Source organism: Balearica regulorum, chromosome 3 (genome assembly GCF_011004875.1).
Source record: "Balearica regulorum gibbericeps isolate bBalReg1 chromosome 3, bBalReg1.pri, whole genome shotgun sequence".
NCBI classification, from domain to species: Eukaryota; Metazoa; Chordata; class Aves; order Gruiformes; family Gruidae; genus Balearica; species Balearica regulorum.
Genome location: NC_046186.1, coordinates 59073401 through 59088838, shown reverse-complemented (window position 1 = coordinate 59088838; position 15438 = coordinate 59073401). Strand labels below are relative to the sequence as shown.

Here is a 15438-nt window from a genome sequence, read left to right as displayed (position 1 = left end):
ATGATGATGGCACAGAAATTCATGCCTTTCTATTGTACACTATTTCCCCTATCTCTTCAACACAGATGAGGGTCTGGTCATACTACTATCCTCTAGGATGTCAAAGAAAAAATTCTTGTCATTTGCAATTACGCTGTATCACAAATCGGCAAAGAGAAAGTAGGGACAAATATCTTCCAAAGGTACAAACAATAAACTTACTGAGATAACCTGAACAGATCATCTAGGAGGAAGTACAAAGTATTCAGGTAAAAGACTTGATTTATTCTTCCAGAAACCTCCAGTCTTCCTTCTGCCCAAGACTGAGGGAAGAATACCTAAACAGTTTGTGGAAGTTACATTTTACAACTCACAAACAATCCTGGCCATTCCAATTCCGCTTTATGAAAAAAGGGAATCAAGTCTCCTAAACCAGCCTGGTCAAAAGCACTTTTTATTCCAAGGACAAATTCCAATTGTCCATTCTTACATTAATGTGGAAGACTTGTGATTTGGCTCATCCAGTAAAACCAGCTTGTTTCCAACAAGCAAGCATCATTTTGCAAGACTGTTCTAACTTGGTAACACTTGCCTTTTCACTGTAAAAAAAAAAAAAGGGAAGAACCAAGCCAGGTATTAAAGTTGCACCAATAAAGAAATCTGAACTGCAGTTTCTTCAAAATACTCCTCAAAATCTGAATGTATGTTCTTTCCAAACCCATCAGGTCAAACTCACTGCGTCACTCAGCTCTTGACTACCTCCCAAAATTCCAGTGGCAGGGCACTGTAGCACTCACAATCTTGAAAATCCTCTAAAAGACCTCAAGAGACAATTGAAATTCCTGGGGTTTACTCACAAAAGTAGGTGCAAAAGCCACTGTTGAGTTGTCTAGTCATATATACACTTTACTGACAAATGGCGTGCCACCCTGTATTTCCAGTGTCCCTACGTACCTTTAATCTCAAGTCTGTATGTTACAGATGTCTAGTGCAATAAAACCACAAAAATTGCAATTCATATCATTAAGCAATCTGGGGACAATTTTGTACATGTTATCTTTTGAACTGTAACAACGACTTAACATTTATCTTGAATTTCTATTGCTTTGCCATTTAGATGTGACTTTTCTTCCTCTAAGTTTATCCTTCCTTTTTTTTCTCCACTCCCAAGATAATGAATGCTCTCAGAGATTTTTTTATGATTTAGGTTTAGTAGATTTTTGTAAAAAGACACAAAACCATAGACACCCATATGAAAGAAACTGCTTGGAGATGAAGTAGAGGAATTTCCTCAACCTTTCAAAGAGTACTACCCATCTGCAAGGAACACAAGCACGAGGAGGAGCAGGGGGAAATTTCATAAGACATGATTATGCATGCAAAAAATCAGGTTGTATATGAACAAAAGTTTAAGACAAAAACACACAGTTCACTGAAGCCTTGTGTTTCTGAAAATACTATATCCCTGGTCTGTTTTCCATGGTACAGAGAAATCACATGCTAATAAGAATTTGTCCTACTGATGACCCTGTAGTGTTGTCTTCTCTCTCCCCAACTTCTCTGCAGTGATTTCTGCAGTGAATCCTCTTCATCCTCCCATTAATGCATTTTTAATTGTATGCGTCTCACACATGGTCTTCATGACCCAAGTTTAGCAAAATCCAGGTCAGAAACACAGCCTTTGTTATACTTTTGAAGAAACTACTATAGGTAGCTCTTGTATGATTAAATGGCACAATCTGACACAACAGATCTTCTATTTCACCTACAAAACAGCTGAGTTTCCCTTAAGTGAAAAGTACTTCTATGCCATGCACAGAAATACGTGGAATAAAAGCTCCCCCTCCTGGCTCAACTAAGAAAAATTCAGCTCGGGGCGAATACATGGTGTGAACAGTATTATCCTGAAGACAAGACGTGATGGATGGTACAAGGAACTGATCACAATTGAATGCTATGACCTAACTATTGCTACGTTGTGTTATACGCCCAGAAGTGCCCTCAGCACTCCTCTCAATAGCCACCTCCAAAGATGCTGCTCCTGAACATTCTGAAAGTAGCTGCAGGGAGTGCTCTAGTCAAATTTTAGTTCTGAGTCACTTTGGACCTTAAGCACTCCATGACACATGTGAACTAGTGTTTAAGCCATGTTACACAAAATAATACAGTGAAGATAGACTTGTCAGAAGTGTAAAATAAACTCTTTACATCTTCTGAAGTTGGTCTCCTTCCCCCCAGATCCCTTTCAAATTAACAAAACATTCATTTTATAATCACCATTTTACTTTTGGTATCATTTCAAATATCACTACAACACCAGCAGTCACTGTGCCATGTAAAAGCATGGTGTGAGCAGTAACACAATCTCCCAGTTTTTCCTGCCAGTAGAAAAAAAAAATATATATACCTGTTCCAACAAATGGATCATAGACAACATCATTGGGTTTTACTCTCCCATGGTTTGCCATAATGAAAGACAGGCAGGCATCCATGCTCGTATTTCCAATAAAGTGTCTCCTTTTTACACTGTAGGACTCAATAAGTTCTCTTTGGCCATCTGCAATCTGTTGAAACATTTAAAAATCACTGTCAGGTCTTAGATACAAGACATGAGCAGGCAGGCTAACAGACTTGCTTAAGTGACACCATCCAACAAACAGCTAAGTCTTCATTTCATAACATACCACCTTGCTTTCTGCCATCTGAAAATATGACAGACTTCTTTCCAAGCAACAGGTATCTTGGTTCAACACCTACATAAATTCTTCAAGAAAGAGGTCAAAAATATAGAAACAATTGAAAGGAAAAATTCTTCTGAAGAAATAACAATTAGAGCAACTTTGCCATTATTCTAGGTATCAGAAAGACAATTCCTGGCAATTCAGAGTTAAAAGAATTTCAAAATTATGAGGAGTAGAAATGCATGCTAACACATGCATGCACATACACACGCAAATGCTTAAGGTCACACAGAATTTCCATCTTCACCAGCATTTCTATCATGCTCAAAATCTAAATTTAGGGTAGTGTTGACAGACCAGGATTTACTGGAAAAACAAAGACCAAATGCTAACATTTTTACATCAGATTTCCAAAATATGTTGAAGAAGACCAAAGCAGTCTGGAAGAAAACACATTCAAAAGCTCTTCCAACAATATCCCCCAGCTCCGGTCAACATCAGTTTTACCGGGTAAACAAAATACACTTGCCTGTTTTTTTTCAGGTTGGTTTACTCATTTTTAAACACTTCAGGAATCCAGCACAGATGGGACAACAGCTGCAATGTTTTGCAGTATTGCCATAACCCAGGGTGCTTCCACATTAATCACAGGCATGGAGAATATTCACAGGTGCTAACAGATCACTCTGTACACAGCTCCTGACCATAGCTGTACAACCTCAACAGTGGTTCTCCCTCCTTCCAGCTGCCCTTGACCCAGGACACTGCAAGGGCATATTCTCATCAGCAGCTGGTATAATTCTGGAAGATGCCCTTTGGGGAGCCACTTTTTCCTCACAAAAAAGAAAAGACTGGATCAGATTTCCTCAGGATATCCTAATAATGCAACAGGTTTGGAGTGCATGCACCCAACAGGCAAGAACGTTTGTAGTAAAGACCGCAGACAACAAGTTTTTGAACATGGTTACTACTGTACAGCGCTCTCAGTGTCCCCCCAGGGCGAGCATCCATCTGTGGGCTGGGGCTCGCTGATGTCCAAAGCCTCAGGGATCAGTCTGCACCTGTCAGGACCACTTGAGGCACTTAGAGAATGCTCCAGCAGGGCAGATGCAACTCAGCATGGCCACAAGCCATCTACAGTTCCTGTAAATCTTTCTTCATGTTTGAAACAAGCTGCTGGTGCTTTTAGCTCCACCTGGGCCCACAATAATATAATGCACCACTACAGCTGTAGAGTCACACTGCTGCATTGAGTTACCTCAGTGGAGGGCAAGATAAGGTGTGTTCCCAAATAAAACTTCAATTTTTTCCACCGCTAAATTGCTCAATTAACCCGCTTTTTCCTAGTCACAATAAGGACTTTCAAGACTTGCATCAGTGTATTATGCAGTGACAGATTCAGCCATAATTTTATTGTCTGCATGCATTAAAACTCAACACAATTTTTTACATTTAAATTGAAGAACACTCCTGAAAATACAAGCTCATAAGAACTGAAGCAAGCATACTCACGCACCCATCTACCAAAATAAAGATGAAAGGGCTCTTCTGGAACATTATTAGGATCCGTTCCATAATCTTCCAAAATCCAGAAGATGTGTTCTGGATTCTTTAAATTTACTCTTCCTTTGAATGGTAAAAATTCAAGGGCCTATACAATAAATAAAACCAGAGTCAAAAATAGGAAGGTCAAATTTTGAAATAAGCATCCCACAAAAAAAATAAAAAGAAAAAAACCAAACCATAAAACAAACCCCAATGTCACTTGTGAGAAATGACAGATTAGTACTAGAAGTACATTCTCAATTTTCTCTGGATTTCTGAAATGCCTTTCTTGTGAATAGAGATAGCTCAAATGATTAAGGATTAGAAATCAGGAACCATAACATTTTTTATTAACTGAAGAGAGCCCAACTTTAGAGGAAATGAACTGTGTATATTAATAATGCAATTTTCAAGTTATAAAAACAACACTGATGATGAACAATAGGATTTACAATTTCAGTGATGTGTAGCTACATCAATTTACATACTCAGCATTGTTTCATGTACACAAAAACTGAACAACAGGAAAGGGTAGCTATTTTAATACAAATAATTTCAGTCTCTGTAAATGAAGTAAATAGGATAAATAGCTGCTAAAAATAGAATGTGGAAGAGCAAAAATTAATAGTAATTTAGAAAAAATTCCTAATTAAACACTGATACAGTTCAGAGGAGAGCACAAGTGCAGACAAGAGCATAAGGACAGAACAGGAAATCAGCACACAATCCACAGCTTGCAACTGGAGTCACTGGACTGGCTTGTTCCACATTCTGCAACAACAAAGGCCTAACATGGAGATCAAGCAATAGATTTTCTAAAAATCTAGCACCTAACTCTAGCCATTTGAATCTTATAGTTTTAGGCAATGGGCTTCAGCTTCCCCACAACACTGGGCTGAAATCAGCAGTGATATTTGTTTGTCTTTGTACATGCCTTATATTGTCTGTTTAGAAAAGGGGGAAAAAAAAAAAAAGTCATGAATTGTGAGGAGAATGTTCATTCAGACACAAAGATCTCACATAGACCTGATAAGGTATGAGTTGTAAACTGCTTTAAGATCTTCAGGAAACCCAAACTTAAATACACTCTAGACAAGACTGATAGCATGGAATAACAACAGGAACAGATTAAATTAAATGTCAAAGTTTTCTTAAACATGTACTTACATCTATCTTCTTTATTTTCTGTGCTTGGGTCAGTGTTTTATTAAATGTATGAATATGTACTTTGTAAGTAGAGTCTGACTGTAGATATGGAAGCTGAAAAAAAGGCAAAGACACTTTCATTAGTACAGCTGCAGTGCTATTCAGTGTGATTAAGGAACCGTATTTCCAGATTCTTTATGTGCATACCATCTTGTCCACTGGATAGTTCTTCAAAGATGCATAGAGCTCCTCCGCAGATCTTCCATGACCCCACAGTTCAAATATAGACCTGAAATTACAAATTTTTTTAGAGTGCAGTCATATAGGAGGAGAAAAAAATGCCTTACAGATACTCATTTTAACCTTCTTGGCCAATGTATTTAGACTTTGCTTTATGGAGTATTGAAGTGCGTTATTTAACTCTTAGCACATGTTTAGGATTTGTTCTTAACAGTGACACACTTATTTTTAATCCTAAACTGGTATTTCAATGAAGCTTTTTTGTTTGGTAATACATACTAAAAGGTAAATTTCAGTCTTAGTACCCTTGGATATCACCAGGCCTTTCTCTGGCATACAGTGATACTAGCAAATGAGATAAAATTCACTTGTACCTGTCGATTTTATGGGGTAAGCAAGGGCTGAAAAAGGTCAAGACCAGACTTTCAAAGTGTTATGCCATCCTGGAGTAAAACAAATCGTGAAACTGTAACATTTGATGTTTAGTAACATCATCAGAGGTTCTATCCCATTTTAAGATGTGGTTATGATGCCTGATATTTTCAGATATTTAAACATTATGCTGTCTTACACTTTTTTTGTTTTGTTTCCGTATTGCTGGCTTTAAGAAAAGCGTTGCCTTGGAAGATGATATAACCAATGCTACTGTAAAGAAGGCACACCACCACATCATAGACCTTTTCCTCAGCATTCAAATATTCAAACCGGGCGAACTTTCCGCATCAAAGAAAAAGATCTTTTTAGTACAGGAATCCTAGTGTCACTGCATGTATTGTTAGACACTCTTATGTGCATTTGCAACACACCATAAACACAGCCTTTAAGGATTAGCAGTGCCATGTAGTACCTTTTCAAAGATGACTCCTGAAAGAAAATCTTCAAGATGTTCAAAGGTTTAGCTCACTCAAGCAAAAATAAATTTTCTAGAAGGACCTCCGCTGCAGCCATCTGGGCTGAGGGGTCAGATACCAGCACTAGGAAGGGGACACAAGGAATCACTACCTTTCCCTTCCAAACTTGATTTTCATTTTTTATGTATCACTGTTTTTATCTTTTAATTCCACACACATTTTAAAGCAAGTCATTAAGTAAACGTTATTTAAGGTGGCTAAAACATCAGTGACACTACAAGACAAGTACTGGCTCTGCAGTGAAGAACACTGTTTCAAGACCCTGCGCTGATCATACACTAAATAAAGAGGATGGGCATACTACCTAATCAGTCCTACAGGCTCTAGTAATACCTCCTCAATTCTAAAGGTAATCAGAGACTGTTTATTTTAAGACTCCATACAAAATTAATATTTGCCACAATATAGCAGAACAATTTTCTACAGCCCATGTTATCATTTACAAGATTTTTCATCTCTTACTTTGCACATACTGTCCGTTTCATTAGTCCCCTTGCCATCTCTTCTGAAAGAATACTGAGAATCCAAAATGGAGACTGAAATAAAGAGAAGATAAGCGATGCACACACCTAGCTGGAGGATGTCACGTGATTTGCACAACTACACAATTCTGTTCTATAAAACCAAAACATGCACACTGAAGATTTTTTAAAAAATAAATCTGTTAACTCTACAGAGAACATGAGGGTAAAACATTTAATTTGAGGTAAAACTGTATAGTCAGCTTGAATGTCTGAGAAATTTTACTAGGCATTTCATTTTCCCACCACATCTTTGACTTGGTTTGTTTATGCTCCTTGGGATTATCCATCCTCTAGAGACTCAAAACACCTCATTACACAGTAGTACCACCTAAAACCCAGTAACATTTTCTGACTAATCATTGAGACCACCATCATACAGCTTCCCAGCTTCACTCTTCCAGACACACTGTCTCATTGATTTAGAAGCAAACACCAAATTCAAACTGCTGCTGAATGTTTTCATGGTTCGGCTATTCTGAAAAGCAAGGAGAGCCTCCCAGCAGATGGCACTGTTTCTTTTCACACTGTCAAATGAAGACATCCTGACGTGCGCTTTGTGCATCTTTTACCCAGTACCCAGTCTTTACTGAAATTAAGAACTGCGCAGTTTTGGAACACTCCTTATTTTCATAAGGAACTTCAAAATTTATTCAGCTAGCTACATTTAATAAAAATACTCTAAAGAACATACTTGTATACCATACATGCACTTAAGTAAAATATTTGGTCCTCACTTACATTGACATGAATTTCCTGCTCACCGCTGAACTGTCCACCATAAAGGGAAAGCAAAGCTGTTATTTCCTAAAGTGAAAATACAAAGGGTCAGGCTTTAGGAGCATTAACTAATGTTTTAAAGAAAGAAGAAAAAAAAAAGCATCATACCATAAATTCTAATGCAGACGATGACCTCCATAGGGATTATGAGCAAAGTGTTAGAGACAGCAACAGAAAGAATAGTGTTTATTACAGACTTACTGTGGGAACCAACAAACACTCTTAGAGTAGTTGTGTGGATAGAACAGAGGTTCACAATTAAATTTAGCTTGTATGCAGTGTTCATGAACTGAAAAAAATTAGACTCTCCCGCTATAAAAGCAGCTGATTACCTTTCTCAGAGTTCAGCTGCAAAGGAACAAGCTATGGTTAGGTTACGAGAAGTTGTACAGTATACAACACAATAAGATCAAGTTACGCAAATTTCAGTAATCAAGTCCCACCATTTTGCGTTCTTCTACTCCTATTTCTATTCTATTTTTCTATTCCATATTTCTATTCTATTTTACACATGAATCAACAGCATCTCCCCACACTACCGGTAACATTATCTACAAGGAAGTGACAGGAATGAGAAGCAGAGGAAACATGGCCCGTGAGGAAAGGCTTGGAGAGAAATGTGATCACGACCTCTACACACGCTAAAGGTTGCTGTGATAAAGCAAGGTAATAATGTGTTTTTGACATTTCCTACGGATGAGACAAGGGCATCGGGTCCAGATCACAGGAGCACTCTGGATAAGAGGCTGGGAAGACCCTTCTAAGAGCGAAGACAGTGAAACACTGGAACAGATCTGCCTGAAGATATTGATAAGAAAATATTTGACATGCATGTATTGGTCCATTAGAGACACCCTATGGTGGAAAATTGGATCCCTGATGTTACCCCTCGGTATCTCAGACATCCCAAGAGAGATCCTTGACTATGGAACATGGTTTCTTACCTACTAAGAAATATGAAATACAGACCTTTATTCTACCCTTAGCAACAAATGTCAACTTCAACAAACATCTTCAGCTATTGTGATCCAGCACCGCCACCAGAAGAAAAGCAGTCCTCTCATATCCCATATACAGGTGTAGTAGAGATGGAGATCAGGCAGCTGACCTGCCTGAAAAATCTGTCTTCCTTGTTTTGTTAAGTTTTCAGACAAATCAGGTCCCTAACGCAGCTCATGACAGAGCCAAACATACGGCTGAGCATTCACCAGAGTACAAGAAAAGGGAAATGGAATTGCTTTCTTCAGCAGCTGTATCAACCAAGTGCAACTGCAACCTTGGTGAAAAAAGAAAAACTTTTCACGTTACATACATATATAATCTTGTCATTTTGGTTTTGGCTTTTTTTTTTTTTACTTAATCTGATGACCTCGCCTAAAGAAAAATTGGGCTGATCATAAATAAATACATTAATGTTCCAGTCTTACAAAGCAGATAGTAAAAAACAATACACAAAAGAAAGCCTTAAGGAAAACAAGGAAAATAAATGATGCAATACACATTAAATATTTTAAGACATGTAACAGTGACCTACCAATTCTAACAAAATAACTCTGCATTTCAGCATAATTTTAAACAATAACATATTACCTTGGATATCATATTACTAGGTCTTCAAGATGGTGCCTAGAAGAGCACCTAAGGTATCAAAATTTGTTACAGTGTGTAGCAACTCTGTAAGTCATCATGGAAAAAAAATAATCAGAAGTTAAATTTACAAACAAAATGGTTTTCTTATAAACAAGAGAAACTGAGTGTATGCTAAACTAGACATTGACTAAGGACCCATAAAACCCATTAGGGACTCATAAAAAATATCTGAGCTTCAGATCAGTCACAATTATTTTTTTTAACGATTTCTGTGAATACCACTTGATAAAACCAATTTAGTGACAGGGAACAAACTCTGCACCACAAATTTTGCAACCAACTGGCATAAATGTGACGAGTAGACTGCAGTTCTTGATCCAGGACTTGCTGGCTCCCACACCCGACACGCCACGATCCTACCACAGAAGCAGGTCTACTCTCTCTGATCCTGCATCGGCCAGCACAGCACAAATCCTTCTGACCCCACACAAACAAAAGGTTCAGAACCAAAAGCCAAAAAAAAAAAACAACCAACGAGCAGTCCTTGGTGCCACCGGTGCGACACAGACGAGGGATGCTCGCAAACAGGACGCCAACCACGGCCTTGGAGACCTCCATTGGACCCTGGCAGGACTTAGGGCTTCAGAGAAGCCCCATCCTCACTGCTCCCCAGGTCTTCCTCCAGATGACGAGGATGTCCGTGCCATCCCGCCTCACGCAGCTCCTGGAACACCTGGGCAGCACTGACACCCACACCACATCGGCGGGAGCAGCTACGTAAACAAACTAAAAAGTCACCAAAACAAACCCTTAAAAACATTTTTGTAAACCCATTTTTTCCTCCGAGTTTCAATTTCTTATAAGGAGCCCCAGGTACTTTGCTGGCAACCTCTCCTAGCTCCGAGGGCTCTCGAAAGCCGCAAGGAAAGTGTTGCCTTAAAGCCACCACGAAGAGGCTCTCCGTGGAGCCTGGGGGCAGGAGCAGGGAGCCTACGCCCGCTGCAGGGAAAAGAGGCAGCCCCGCGTCAGGGGGCCGCTTGCCACAGGACGCGGAGAGCGGCGAGCGAAGGGGCACCGGGCGCCCCTCGGCCCCAGCAGCCGCGGGCTCTCTCCGAGCAGCAGGCGAGGCCCCACCGGAGCCAGGCCACCTCCCAGGCACAACCGACGCCGCGCTGCCCGGGGGCGCTCCAGACGGCAGCGCCTCGCCCGGGCCCCCGCTTCAGTGAGCCGACCCCTCCGGGCGCCCAGCCCCGGCCCTGGCCCTGACCCCGGCCCCGCGGGGCGCTTACCGGCAGGCGGAACTCGAGGTGCTCCTGCGCCAGCAGCAGCAGGTACCGCCTCAGCGCCGGGACTGCCAGCGCCATGTCCGGCCATCCCCCACCTCCCCGGGCCGCATGCGCCGCTGGGCGGGCCTAGCGCCGCGCTGGGAGCGGGAGAGGCGGGAGCGGCGGGAGGAGCTCGCCCGTCTTGGCGGGGAGGTGCCGCTGCCGGCTCGGCCGCGGCCGCCGGTGGGGGTTGTGTGACAGAAAGACCCCCAGTACCCCCGTGTGCCCTCCTGCGCCTCTCCGTAGCGCTGGGTGCGGGCGTTGCCAGCGGCGCGGCTGGCTGAGGGGGCCCGGAGCAGCGGCTGCCAGCGCGGGGACCAAGTACTGCTCGCACTCTTCATTAGTGTTTATTTCATCTAAATCTCATCCTTTTTTTAATTTGTATTTTGTGTATGCTCTATAATGCACGCCATATGCATTGTACAGTAGTACCTGTATATGATACATAAATAAGTAACTATATGTATACTGGGGACCCACGCAGGACAGTGTTTTCCTGGTTGGGCCATGCCCGTAAGGCTGCACAGCTGCAACCTCTCCTTCCCCCAGCAGTAACCTTCCTTCGCTGGCATCGGTGGAGCAGATCATTAAATAATATTAACAACCTCTCCTTCCCCCAGCAGTAACCTTCCCTCACTGGCATCGGTGGAGCAGATCATTAAATAACATTAACAATTAACAGACGCCAAAGGAGTCACGTTCGTTTTTCCGTGGGAAGGAGGTCCGCGCTGGTGACATGGATGTAGGAGCAGATAGAGACGAGAAACAGATTCCCAGGAAAGGGGCAGAGATGTGACTATCCAACGGAGGGGAAGGTTTTTTCTATTGCAGTTTATATTTTGTTTTATTTTAACATCTAGATTTGGTAATTATAATCCTGTACCCACTGATCTCCCTGTTATGTTGAGCTGAAAGGTTCAGCTTATCCAGATTTCACTAAGCTTTTTATTAGGGCTGGGCCAGCTCAGCACTGAATTAATGTTCTGTATTTTCTGTGCTGATTTTTGGACAGCTTGTTTTGTAGATGGCTAAGATTTTGCTCATGACCTGTGAGCACTGCACAGGCTGTGTTCTTTATGCATCTCCATAATCTCATCCTGCAGCTTCTCCAGTTATCTTGTCCTGCAGTAATCAAAATTGAGGTTTGCTATGAAGCTTTAGCCCTGACGATGGACAAAAAAACAATCTCAATGTGAACTGACATCTAAACATGAACTTTCCGAGAAGAGCAAGAAAAGACGTAGAAGTGGATCGGGCTTGTTCACCTCAGCAGTTGAGTGCTGACACCTGGCAATAAACACCTTGCCAAACTGCTGACAAGCCCTGCAAGTCTGAGATTGCTTACAAAATCCTGGGATTGCTGAAAGAGATTTAGTGGAAGAAGTCTGCTTTTATTTTTCCAATCTGTCTTACTTTAAATTTTGTAGCTGTATAGCTTCCATTTTAGAAACTCCTTAGGAGGGGTTATTGTATTATTGTTTAAGCTTAATCTCTTTGAGACTGGCTTTCTCTTACTTTATCTGCAGAACATTGCTGTCTCTTCTGAGAAGGTGCATACCTCAATTTTCCAGTGATACTGTTTTCTATAGAAGAATTTAACTAAAGCCCAGTTTCATCCTGCTTTTGACTTTTGGATCCATGCAAAGTCTCCGGCAGTCTCTATATGCGGCTCAGCATAGTTTGAAAGTATGTATATTATTAAGATTTACAGAGTATTTGATCCTGACATAAAAACAAAGTGCTTTGCCGATGCTGCGTTTGTAAACTTAGCATACATTCCTATACTGCCCCTGAGAAGCATCAAGCAGTTTGTTAGCGTGGATTTGGGGAGTCCTCTTACGTCGACAACCTTACATAACTATTTTAAGGAGGGAAAGGAAGAACAATTATCCTTTTTAGCTTTCAGGGGAATTTTAAGTACACAAAATGTAATTACTCAAATTGAAATTTATCCAGGAAGCTAGAATTAACCACCCTTCTCTCACAAAAAATATAACAACGGGATCGTCTGACAATCATGAGTTTCAATTTAAAAGTGAAAGACTAAATTAAAAGCCATTCTTCAGTGTGTGCTGCTGGTTTTCTTTCTCAGTTCTCTTTGGCAGCCATGGGGTTGCCATCCTCTGCTCGCCCCATGCACAGACGAGCAGATCCATATGTAACACAAGCTTTTTTGACCGTGACTTGCACATTCCGCTGGGGCATTCAGGGAGCTCTGTCGCTGCTCATGGGGTTCACATGCAACAGCATCAACGTATGTATATGGGCACATACCCATGAAACCTTACTTTAAAAAAACCCAGTGGTTTTAAAATATAGAAATGCCTAATCTATAATTCAGTTATTAAATTGTTCAGAACTTGCATTTCTATCCATTTCCCCATAGAAAAGCTAGCACTAATCCTCTGTTTTATCTCCAAATGTCTGTAAGAAAAGTATCAGCTCTATTAACGTGCTACATGGAAACTCTAGTTTGTGTATTTCCACAGGTGAAGGATATGATCCAAAGACATGGTTATAACACAGATCTCTATATGTATAAAAAGTATATCCCTAATTCATCAAAGTAATTACATGCTGCACAGCTAGTCCATAATCTAAGTACGTGTAATTTTATAAGTGGCAGGCAGCCTGTGTGCCCAGGGCCGCCGGGCAGTGAGTGCACGCTCTCTTGCCTGCAGCCTGCCTGTAGGTTTTAGCAGGCAGACATGGCTGTGCAGCACGGCCTTTTAAGGGAGAACTATCTATTTTGGTTTGGTCTTCTTCGCTAAATAGGGCATTGCAAGCAATGCTGCGCTCACTAACTGGATTTCTGCTTCTCTTTTCAGCGCCTGATGAGGTAAATCCCCCTGCTCCCACCACATATTGGCATTTCAACTCCAGAGAATGTTTTCTGTGCGTAATAACTTCCACAGTCTGTGGGCACCTCGTCGGCACAGCGTGGGTTTGTCCACCTTTAATCAGTGTGCAGGCAGGAGAAAGGCTGCCCACCCCCGCGTGTGGGTTGGTGCGCTGGCTCTCCGGGAATGTCAGTAAGCCTGTGCTGGACAGGTCAGCCAGCTCCGCATCCCAGGCTTTGGGAAGTCTCCAGGGCTGCCGAGTGTAAGGATAAAGTTCTGTAAAAGGAGTCATTGCACGAAGAGCAAGTACTGCACTACATTTGTGTTGCGCGGGGGGCTGCAGGGTATGTACGGTAAACCTGTATCCAAGAACTGCGGCACTGCTACGTCTTGTAACCTTGGAAGCGTAACTTGCTGCCCTGTTTTACAAAGTGACTTCTGAATTTCAGCTGAATCACTTTTACTTTCTTCATTGCTGTAGAGTTATGGGTAGACTTGACAAAATTTTCAGATATTTAACATCTGTTTCAGCAGCCCTGCCTCTCACTTGGGCAAAACTCTCCCAAAAATTATCAGGCTGATTTATTGTTGTTTTTCCTTCACAGCTGACAGTGCACCCAAGAACCACAGCTACAACCAGTCATTGATTTGTTTCCTGCTAGAGCGTTGTAAAACATTCTCAAGAAATGGAAGAAGATAAAGGGCAGAGTGCTAAAGCTACCAGTGTGGTAGGTGACTTGAGGAAAAGTTGGCAAACCTGGGCAGAGGATCACACTGAGTATCAGAGAAAGAACCCATTCAGCAATGACAACTGGCTTGCAGCTAAACTGGTGCATACTCACAGAGGAGACCCTACCTACGGGAGACCCCCTGAAGGCTCCCAGACGGAGCAGAGAGGGAAAGATGCTCACTCACATGTGGGAAAGGAAGTAGAAGAGCTGTGCTTGATCATTAGGAGCACTGGAGAGGTGGGAGAAGATGGACACGTGAGTGTGACATTTGGGCAGCTGTTCGAAACTTATGTGACTATTTCCAATAAAGTAGTGGGGATCCTGTTAAGAGCCAGAAAGCATGGTCTGGTTCATTTTGAAGGTGAAATGCTTTGGCAAGGAAAAGATGATGACGTGATCATCACTTTACTAGAATAAGGCTTTGTCATCTAATAAATTCTGCTGCATGGTTCCATTTGGAAAAACATATCTGGATACCGTCTTGAAAGAGGTTTTCATTACAGAATTTCAACTCAGCTACTTACCGGGACATGAGCAGGAAAGAAAATAGGCCAGAAGGATAAAAAATATTTTTGACAAAATGGTAGAGATTTGGACATAAATCACAAATGATGAACTAATCCATCATGCTGCCATTGGATTGTCCTTTCATTATTATTATCCACTACCAAGTATATCGCAGTTCTTCAAATAACTCCACTGGCTTACTACGAGAGGTTACTGAAAGTATAAATTACTAACTTGCTACCATTCAGCACATTCTTGCAGGTTGTGAAATACTCACTGTGTGTGGGATTTTGATTTGTAAAACATGGAATTGAAAACTTTTATGAGAATTCATATACTTCTTCAAAAAAAGAGCCTAGGATATAGCAAAAGTTTAGGTTATTTTCACATGGTGAAACTGAATAAATGGAAGTTACCTTGACTTTCATGAAGTATATGAAAATTCCTGAATTTACAGAAATATCACAGCAAGGATATTTGATGGTTACTAAATTAATTGCATCTTGCATGTGTTTTGGAGAGCTGCGCTAGTCCTAGTATTTAATAGTCTATTCTTATCTTCATATCTTCTCCAAACCTTCTGTGTCTCTTGTTCTTTTTCCTCTCTATATCACACCATTTTTACCTGTTCTGTTCTTCTAA

At 41.2% G+C, this 15438-nt stretch overlaps 1 protein-coding gene across 3 annotated transcripts in view; it reads right to left on the bottom strand.

Moving 5' to 3' along the window:
- TRMT11 (tRNA methyltransferase 11) overlaps positions 1 to 10816 on the bottom strand; it is a 50743-nt gene extending 39927 nt beyond the window's left edge. For 2 of the 3 annotated variants that reach the window (XM_075748030.1, XM_075748029.1), the window contains exons 1-7: positions 10683 to 10816; positions 7765 to 7830; positions 6965 to 7038; positions 5559 to 5640; positions 5373 to 5465; positions 4177 to 4311; positions 2387 to 2543 (exon numbers count right to left, since the gene is read on the bottom strand). In XM_075748030.1, coding sequence (XP_075604145.1) covers positions 2387 to 2543; positions 4177 to 4311; positions 5373 to 5465; positions 5559 to 5640; positions 6965 to 7038; positions 7765 to 7830; positions 10683 to 10757 — 682 coding nt within the window. In that variant the 5' untranslated portion in view covers positions 10758 to 10816. Of the gene's footprint in view, positions 1 to 2386; positions 2544 to 4176; positions 4312 to 5372; positions 5466 to 5558; positions 5641 to 6438; positions 6458 to 6964; positions 7039 to 7764; positions 7831 to 10682 lie in introns of those variants that run through there. The other variant, XM_075748031.1, reaches the window with a different exon arrangement.
- Between the last annotated feature and the right edge of the window lie 4622 nt (positions 10817 to 15438).